Source organism: Budorcas taxicolor, chromosome 10 (genome assembly GCF_023091745.1).
Source record: "Budorcas taxicolor isolate Tak-1 chromosome 10, Takin1.1, whole genome shotgun sequence".
Taxonomy (NCBI): Eukaryota; Metazoa; Chordata; class Mammalia; order Artiodactyla; family Bovidae; genus Budorcas; species Budorcas taxicolor.
This window is the reverse complement of record NC_068919.1, coordinates 1,335,624-1,345,647: the sequence shown is the minus strand read 5'-3', so window position 1 is coordinate 1,345,647 and position 10,024 is coordinate 1,335,624. Positions and strand designations below refer to the sequence as shown.

Here is a 10,024-nt window from a genome sequence, read left to right as displayed (position 1 = left end):
GCTATTTCCTACTCCAGGGGATCAATCATCCAAGCCATGTGCAAGGAGATTCTTTACCAGTGAGTTTAATTTTAGGGTAGAGATTCTGGAAAGTGTATAGTCGAATTCCTAACATTTACACGGAACACTGAAACAGTGCCAGTAATTTTGCTAGTTCCACCACTATAAAAATCCATTTTTGCCAAGTTGAAAGCAAGCTGCAGGGCCCAGGAGCGGTTAAAGATTAAACAAACAGGGCATTTCCTTGCCTACTCTAACAACTGGCTCAGAACTCACAGATAACCCGCGGTGTTGAGCCGTACTCTAAGGATGAAAGAAACATGCACCACCCACACGCAAAAAGAAAGTAGCTTAAAAAAAGGTGGGGGGCGGGGGGGGGCGGGGCGTGAAAGCGTAAACCGATTGTAGCGACGGCGCAAGCGTTCCAAAGGCTGGTTTCTGCAAGCTCTCAGAAAGGAAAGAATTAGTCACGTTCGTGTACCCTCTCGCGAGAGGAAGGGATTTCAACGCCACGTCAGGAACCAGAGAGCCGAGACGAGTACACTTTCCGATGGGCGGGACTTCCGCCGGAAACGGGGTGGTCTGGGACCTCTCCGAGGTCTCCGGCCGGCGTTTTCACCTGTAGGCCCGGACCGGGTGCTCTCTGGGCGTGGACGCTGTCTGGACCCGGGTGAAGATGGCTTGCGCCGCGGCGCGGTCCCCGGCCGACCAGGACAGGTGAGTCCGGAAAGAGGAAGCGATTTGGGGCAAGCCCACCAGCTCTGCCCCTTCTTCCCCAACCCTAAGGAAGGCTCCTCAGAGGGCGCTAGGCCCTGGCCCTGTTCTCGGGCGTCTGTACCTCCCGGAGGCCGCTGTTTGCAGGACCCTAGATTCCAACTTTACGTAGCTCGATGTTTTACCTGTACTTAAGACAGAGGATATTGGGAGCTCCGTGGGTGACGGTAAGTAGTCGTTAAGTGACAACTCTTTTCTTTCTATCGTTGTCGTGTGAGAGCAGAGCCCGCCCTCAGAAGCTTTTGACAGGCTGTTGTGTGTAAATAAACAGTTCCGGTATTGTTTTCTTTTCTTTTTTTAAAAAAGCTTTGTCTAGCAAGTGATGTTTTTTTCATCTAAGGTAATAAGTTAAAGTTCGGTTTTTAAATAGAGGGGAGCATCACCGACTCGATGGACATGAGTTTGAGCAGGCTCTGGGAGTTGGTGATAGACAGGAAAGCCTGGCGTGCTGCGGTCCACGGGGTCGCAGAGTCGGACACGGCTGAGCGAGTGAACTGAACTGAATAATTGTATAGGTGCACCGGCAATCTTGATGATGGTGAAAGAATGAATGAATTTGGGGAAGTATTGCTCTATTGATACCAGCTGGGCTTTTCCTGTGGCAGGTTCATTTGTATTTATCCTGCTTATTTAAATAACAAGAAGACCATCGCGGAGGGGCGGCGAATCCCCGTAAGTAAGGTAAGCATGTTTTGCAACAAGGACCTGGGCAGGTTGTCCTGTTAGGCCACAAAGACTTCTTTTACTCTGCTGCGTTGTTTGAGGCCCAAGGAGAACGAGCAGCCAACGACTAGGCTGCTTTTTAAGTGATTCTTCATGAGCCTTTGTTTGAAACAGTTTGGGGATGGGGTGTTGTAGGGTTTGCACATTTTTTTCTTTTTTTAAACCAACGTTATGACAATCTTCTCCTTAATAAAGGAAACCAAAATTATGGCACTGTACAATATCATCTCGAGAATGTAGTTGAGTTTTTTATTTTAAACAAGACTTGCAGAAAATTCAGATGTGTTGAGTTTTACAGTTTTAGGCCCCTTATCATCATCATCATCCTTTTGACTTGGATTAAGTTACTCTAAAATTAACACTTTTTTAAAGTAGGTGTTTATAGTCTTAAAAGAAATGATTTCTCCCTTGTGCTGTTTCGATAGAAAAACCCAAGTTCTTAGTTGGCCTGGTGGCTTAAGTTTAGAAAGAGCCTAGAGCCAAGTGATGGGATCGTTGTAGCATTTTATTTTCACAATTAATGTTATATCCTGTTTTTTAAGGCTGATTTACATTTTGTAATCTAATGGATTTAAGGAACTTGGCCTGAAGCAATACATTATTTTTGTGTTATTTAATATCTCCCATTTTGCTGCTTAAATATATAAAGTCTGCTTTGCTGCTGCAGCGTAAGGAGAAGATGCCAAAGCACTAATTCAGAAAAATGCCTAACATCAAGCCACTTTGACAGAGGCCTCTGGTAGCAGGCTCTCAGATAATTTGGAGAATGATTGAATTACTTTTAACTTTATTGACAGCTTACATACAGAAACATACATAAATCTTAAGTGTTTTTCTTGATTAATTTTCATGAAGTGAGTACACATGGTTAACCAAGTATCCAAATCAAAAAAAAAAAAAAAACACTAGCACCCAGAAAGATTCCTTTATGTCCCCGCCACCCCCCAGTCAGTGTCCCCTGCACATATAGTCATAACAAAGGATGACCACTGTCCTGACTTCCAATACCATAGATTACTATTGCTTGTTTTTTAATTTTATTTAAATGGCATCACACACTATGTGCTTTTATGTCTGTCTTACTTCAGTGAATGTTAAGCTTATGAGGTTTACCTGCACTTTTGAGTATAGTTTGTTAAATCTCATCTCTCTGTCGTAGGGTTTCCCAACAGCAGCACTGTTGACATTTTGAGCCAGATAGTTCATGGTTGTGAGTGCTGTCCTGTGCTGTCTGGGTCACTTAGCAGCTTCCTTGGCATCTGCCCACTGGAAGCCAGTGCCCTACCCAACCCTAGTTGTGATGATCAAAAATGTCTCCAAGCACTGATAAGTGTCAGGGTGCAAGATTACCTTGATGAAAACTACTGCTCTGTAGTAGTGCATTGTGTGAATGTACCACAGTCCATTTTACTATTGACAGATAGTTGGGTTGTTTCTAGTTTGAGGCTGTTATAAATAGTGCTTCTTGATATTCTCTATTTTGTATTTTTTGGGGGGGTATATACCTTGCAGTGGAATTGCATGGCCATAAAGAATGCATTTATTTTATTTTACTTCCATAGATTCTGCCAAACAATTTTCTAAAGTTGTTGTATCTGTAATAGTTGTTTAACCAATATTCATTGAACACTACTATATTCCAAGCATTATGCCAGGTGAATGTATTGATGAATAAAGCAGTCCTTAACCTTGTGAAGTTTATGTTCTCATGGAAGGGAAATCAACACAAAAGTCTGAATATGTGAGTCCCAAGAATTTAAAAATTACAGTTGAAACAACTGTACCTAGTTTGTTCTTTGGTTTTCTTTAAAGGAAACCAAGGGTCTTGGTATGTGTTTTATTCATAGTGTTTGAAATGATTTATACAACAGTGTAGCGGTATCCACTTAAAGCTGAGCTATTTATTGTTTTCATCTTTAATTAACTTTTCAGGCTGTTGAAAATCCTACAGCTACAGAGATTCAAGATGTATGTGCAGCAGTTGGACTTAATGTATTTCTTGAGGTATGATATAGTTCTTCATTCACTAACTTCCATACTCATTTCATTGATGTGATAACTTTCATAAATCCTGTTTTTCTTTCTTTCTGTTAAGAAAAATAAAATGTACTCTAGAGAATGGAATCGTGATCTTCAGTACAGGGGCAGAGTCCGGGTCCAGCTCAAACAGGAAGATGGCAGCCTCTGTCTTGTACAGTTCCCATCACGTAAGCTTTTTTTAATGAATGAATGAAATTTGGGATAGGTTATTCCTCTACATTGCCAAAAATGTTCTAAAACTGACATTTTAACAAGTCAGAAAAATAATTTGCATTCTGTGAATTAATTTAGAAAAAGGACTACTGCTGATGGAGAGAGATAAACAGTGCTTTTAATTTCTTTTATGTTAGGACATTTGAGAATTTGATGAAACCTAGTAATCATTTTTCAAAAAAAAAAAAAATTGTTCCATGAACATTTTATGAACCTATGGAAGTCCATTATTGTTCCCAGGTTAAGAATGAGAAATTATTAAATTGTTAGATATTATTGCTATTTTACATCTAGAAATGCTTGAGGTCTGTTACTAATTTCTAATACTGATAAATCTAAAAAACTGTATTGGGTGAAAAAAAGCAAGAAGTATGCAGTGTGGTGCTTCTAAGGTGTAAATTTAAATACAGAATATTACTATTTATTGATAGATGTGGATACAGTGTTACTGATTTTATATATATATATATATATATATATATATTTGCGTGTGTTATCAGTTCAGTCGCTCAGTCATGTATGCTGTTTGCGACCCCATGGACCACAGCACCTGTCCATCACTAACTCCCAGAGTTTACTCAAACTCATCTCCATTGAGTAGGTGATGCCATCCAGCCATCTTGCCCTCTGTCGTCCCCTTCTGTCCTGGCTTCAGTCTTTCCCGGCATCAAGGTCTTTTCAAATGAGTCAGCTCTTTGCATCAGGTGGCCAAAGTTTTGGAGTTTCAGTTTCAACATCAGTCCTTCCAGTGAATATTCAGGACTGATTTCCTTTAGGATGAACTAGTCGGATCTCCTTGCAGTCCAAGGGATTCTCAAGAGTCTTCTCCAACACCATAGTTTAAAAGTTAAAAGCATCAATCTTCGGTGCTCAGCTTTGTTTATAATCCAACTCTCACATCCATACATGACTACTGGAAAAAACAGCCTTGACTAGATGGGCCTTTGTTGGCAAAATAACATCTCAGCTTTTTATTTTTTTTATTTTTTATTTTTTGTGTTATCTCAGCTTTTTAATATGCTGTCTAGGTTGGTCATAACTTCTCTCCCAAGGAGTAAATGTCTTTTAATTTCATGGCTGCAGTAACCATCAGCAGTGATATTCGGAGCCCCAAAAAATAGTCTGCCGCTGTTTCCACTGTTTCTCCATATGTTTGCCATGAAGTGATGGGGCCGGATGCCATGATCTTTGTTTTCTGAATGTTGAGCTTTAAGCCAACTTTCTCACTCTCCTCTTTCACTTTCATCAAGAGGCTCTTTAGTTCTTCTTTACTTTCTGCCATAAGGTGGTGTCATCTGCATATCTGAGGTTATTGATATTTCTCCCAGCAGTCTTGATTCCAGCTTGTGCTTCCTCCAGCCCAGTGTTTCTCATGATGTACTCTGCATATAAGTTAAATAAGCAGGGTGACAATATACAGCCTTGACGTACTCCTTTTCCTATTTGGAACCAGTCTGTTGTTCCATGTCCAGTTCTAACTGTTGCTTCCTGACCTGGATATAGGTTTCTCAAGAGGCAGGTCAGGTGGTCTGGTATTCCCGTCTCTTTGAGAATTTTCCACAGTTTGTTGTGATCCACACAGTCAAAGGCTTTGGCACAGTCAATAAAGCAGAAATAGATGATTTTCTGGAACACTCTTGCTTTTTCGATGATCCAGCGGATGTTGGCAATTTGCTCTCTGGTTCCTCTAACTCTTCTAAAACCAGCTTGAACATCTGGAAGTTCACAGTTCACATATTGTTGAAGCCTGGCTTGGAGAATTTTGAGCATTACTTTACTAGCATGTGAGATGAGTGCAGTTGTGCGGTAGTTTGAGCATTCTTTGGCATTGCCTTTCTTTGGGATTGAAATTAAAACTGACCTTTTCCAGTCCTGCAGCCACTGCTGAGTTTTCCAAATTTGCTGGCATACTGAGTGCAGCACTTTCACACCATCATCTTTTAGGATTTGAAATAGCTCAACTGGAATTCCATCACCTCCACTAGCTTTGTTCGTAGTGATGCTTTCTAAGGCCCACTTGACTTCACATTCCAGGATGTCTGGCTCTAGGTGAGTGATCACACTGTCATGGTTATCTGCATTGTGAAGATCTTTTTTGTACAGTTCTTCTGTGTATTCTTGCCATCTCTTCTTAATATCTTCTGCTTCTGTTGGGTCCATACCATTACTGTCCTTTGTTGTACCCATCTTTGCATGAAATGTTCCCTTGGTACCCTTGGTTGGGAAGATTCTCTGGAGAAGGAAATGGCAACCCACTCCAGTACTCTTGCATGGAAAATCCCATTGACGGAGGAGCATTATAGGCTATATTCCATGGTAGCAAAGAATCGGCCACGACTGAGCGACTTCACTTCACTCTGTATATTCTTGCCATCTCTTCTTAATATCTTGTGCTTCTGTTAGGTCCATACCATTACTGTCCTTTGTTGTGCCCATCTTTGCATGGAATGTTCCCTTAGTATCTCTAATTTTCTTAAAGAGATCTCTAGTCTTGCCCATTCTATTATTTTCCTCTGTTTCTTTGCACTGATCCCTGAGGAAGGATTTCTTATCTCTCCTTGCTGTTCTTTGGAACTCTGCATTCAAATGGATATATCTTTCCTTTTCTCCTTTGCTTTTTGCTTGTCTTCTTTTCACAGCTATTTGTAAAGCCTCCTCAGACAGCCATTCTGCTTTTTTGCCTTTCTTTTTCTTGGGGATGGTCTTGATCCCTATCTCCTGTACAATAACACAAACCTCTGTCCATAGTTCATCAGGCACTCTGTCTATCAGATCTATTAAATCCCTTAAATCTATTAGATCCCCTTAAATCCCTTAAATCTATTTCTCACTTCCACTGTATAACTGTTAGGGATTTGATTTAGGTCATACTTGAATGGTCTAGTGGTTTTCCCTACTTTCTTCAATTTAAGTCTGAATTTGGCAATAAGGATCTGAGCCACAGTCACCTCCTGGTCTTGTTTTTGCTGACTATATAGAGCTTCTCCATCTTTGGTTGCAAAGAATATAATCAGTCTAATTTCAGTGTTGACTATCTGGCAATGTCCATGAGTAGAGTCTTTTCTTGTGTTGTTAGAAGAGGGTGTTTGCTCTGACCAGTGCTTTCTCTTGGCAGAACTCTATTAGCCTTTGCCCTGCTTCATTCTGTACTCCAAGGCCAAATTTGCCTGTTACTCCAGATGTCTCTTGCCTGGAAAATCCCTGGTAGGCTAAGTCCGTGGGGTCACAAACAGTCGGACACGACTGAGTGACTTCACTTCACTTCACTTCCAGATGTTTCTTGACTTCCTACTTTTGCATTCCAGTCCCCTGTAATGAAAAGGACATTGTTTTGGGGTGTTAATTCTAAAAGGTCTTGAAGGTCTTCCTAGAACCGTTCAGCTTCACCTTCTTCAGTGTTACTCGGGGTATAGACTTGGATTACAGTGATACTGAATGGTTTGCCTTGGAAACGAAGAGAGGTCATTCTGTCGTTTTTGAGATTGCATCCAGGTACTGCATTTTGGACTCTTTTGTTGACTATGTTGGCTACTCCATTTCTTCTAAGGGATTCTTGCCCACAGTAATAGATATAATGGTCATCTGAATTAAATTCAGCCATTCCAGTCCATTTTAGTTCTCTGATTCCTAGAATGTCGATGTTCACTCTTGCCATCTCCTGTTTGACCACTTCCAATTTGCCTTAATTCATGGACCTAACATTCCAGGTTCCTATGCATTGAGAAGGAAATGGCAACCCACTCCAATGTTCTTGCCTAGAGAATCCCAGGGATGGTGGAGCCTGGTGGGCTGCCGTCTCTGGGGTCGCATAGAGTCAGACACCACTGAAGTGACTTGGCAGCAGCAGCAGCAGCAGCAACATTCCAGGTTCCTATGCGTTATTGCTGTTTACAGCATCGGACCTTGCTTCCATCACCAGTCACATCCACAACTGGCTGTTGTTTTTGCTTTGGCTCCATGTGTGTATATGCTGCTGCTGCTGCTGCTAAGTCGCTTCAGTCATGTCCCACCAGGCTCCCCCGTCCCTGGGATTTTCCAGGCAAGAACACTGGAGTGCGTTGCCATTTCCTTCTCCAGTGCATGAAAGTGAAAAGTGAAAGTGAAGTCACTCAGTCGTGTCCGACTCTTAGCGACCAAATGGACTGCAGCCCACCAGGCTCCCCTCTCCATGGGATTTTCCAGGAAGAGTATTGGAGTGGGGTGCCATTGCCTTCTCCGTGTGTGTATGTATATGTGCATATTTGAAATGGACTGGAAGGAAACACCAGGCTTTAAGGTAGTGGCTAACCTCAGGCAAGCAGGCAGTGAGGAGAGGTGCCAGGGGTGTGATGGCCAGAGAAGACTGTTGCGTTATCTCCAGCATTTCATTCCTTAAAAAATCTTTTACAGCTTAATGACGTTGAGTTTTTGTTGGAAGACTCAGAAGCCTGTGCTTCCTAGCTTAAGATACAGTAAGAGCCTGATTCTATTGCCAGCTTGTTATGTTTAGATATTTTCTTTGATCTTCAAGTCAATTACTAGGATCAAGGTAAAAATTTTTATTTCAAATAAAATGTTCTAAATTTTTGTTTTGTTCATTTAAATTTAATTTCAGCATTGTTCTTAATACATTTTCTCTCAGAAAGGCCCCGCTTTCTGCAAATCATTGTCTTCCTAGTTATTTAATTTCTTCTGTTTAAATTCGTATTTTCTTGACATGATGACTTCATGAACTTTATGATTTTCAAGTACGATGACCTTTTACATCTTGTTTCTCAGTTTATATACTAAGCCTAACTTCTGGTTCCTAGGTAAGTCAGTAATGTTGTATGCTGCAGAAATGATACCTAAACTGAAAACAAGGACACAAAAAACAGGAGGTGGTGACCAAAGTCTTCAGCAAGGAGAGGGAAGTAAGAAAGGGAAAGGAAAGAAGAAGAAGTGACCTGGCCTGAGAATCAAGGATGTGATACAGCTGTAAGAGACGTGAATGGAGGCTTTGCTTGCATCTGAGGGAAACAGACGCTTCTTCCTTGCATCATTTAACTGAGCTGTGAACATTTGTGCCTCCCAGCTTCAACATCAGAGTTGATAATGAAATAAATATACATCAGAAGTTTGCATCCAGCTCTTATGCAGTATAAAAGACATTTTTCTTTTTTGCCTCTTAATGCAGAGTGTTTGTGAAAGAAAGAAGCATATTCTTAAATGGACAGTGGGCTCTGCCATAAGTTACTTGAAATCCTATATCTGTTTGTCCTCTATGTGAACATGTTTCAAATAAATGAGTTGAATAAGATTTGAAATACACCTTTTGTTTATCTTTTTAATTTTAGTGAAATAAAATTTGAAACTTGACTTTTTGTAGCTTTTGCTTATGAACTGATTAATGCCAGTAGAGGAGATAGAGAATAAAATGGGGAGTGGAAGCTTAGTGAGACCCTAAAACCAGAAGGTGGTTAAATCCTTTTGGAGGTCTATGAACAGGCTGTCTGTGGATCATATTCTTTTAATCAGTCTTTGTAATTGAGTTGTTTCATCAATTACTAGTTTGTTGACGTGGAAATTTAAGCTTTAGATTTGCTTATTTTGTAGATTGGAGTTCTAAAATTATCTATGCTTTAGCACCTTGAGATAAACTTTTTTCCAAGAAACTATAAAGTAGATTGATAATTCTGACTTTATTCCAAAGCACTGTTCTAAAAGTGATGACTTTGTGTAAAATTTAAGAGACTCCTTCTCCAGCCTTTTGTTTTTGTCTACTGAGCATCTCTTAGGGGACTGCCTTCTCTGACTTGGTGTGCTTCTGGAAGAGCTTTTAGTCACAGGACGCACCCTGACCACAGGATGTAACCAAGGCCAGGCCAGTGGAGTGTTCTCTCGATTTTATGTATGGAGTAGAAACACAAGTACAGATGGTGATAGGAGCTAAGATTTGATTCACATCTTCCTGAGGCCTAGTGCAGCTCTTCTGTGAATCCTGTGTGAATTCATAGCCTTTAAACCCCAATTCCTTTTTTATTGCTAGAGATCGAACAGTTCCAAGTGATTACAGAATAAACATAGCCAGAGTTTCGGAACTCTAAAAGGGATTGTACACCCAGGCTGTATGAAATGATCCATCGCTGTGTAGGGGGAAGTATCAGAATTGCTACTTAGGTTTTGTCTCCAACAGTTTCTGTTTTTACTGTGTCTTATAGTGAACATAATTGTATAGTAGTTTGTATATCAGACTTACAAATAAGCACAGTGGTGCAAAACATGATTCAGAAAAGCCCTCTTTGGGAAAATATAT

General features: G+C 40.7%; 1 protein-coding gene across 1 annotated transcript; it reads left to right on the top strand.

The window, feature by feature from the left end:
- Positions 1-578: 578 nt before the first annotated feature.
- On the top strand, positions 579-9,029 carry SRP19 (signal recognition particle 19). The gene is made up of 5 exons (XM_052646810.1): positions 579-717; positions 1,380-1,455; positions 3,430-3,501; positions 3,593-3,704; positions 8,541-9,029. The coding sequence occupies exons 1-5, from the start codon at positions 677-679 to the stop codon at positions 8,672-8,674; spliced, it is 435 nt and encodes a 144-aa protein (XP_052502770.1). The 5' UTR covers positions 579-676; the 3' UTR covers positions 8,675-9,029.
- The last annotated feature ends 995 nt before the right edge of the window (positions 9,030-10,024 follow it).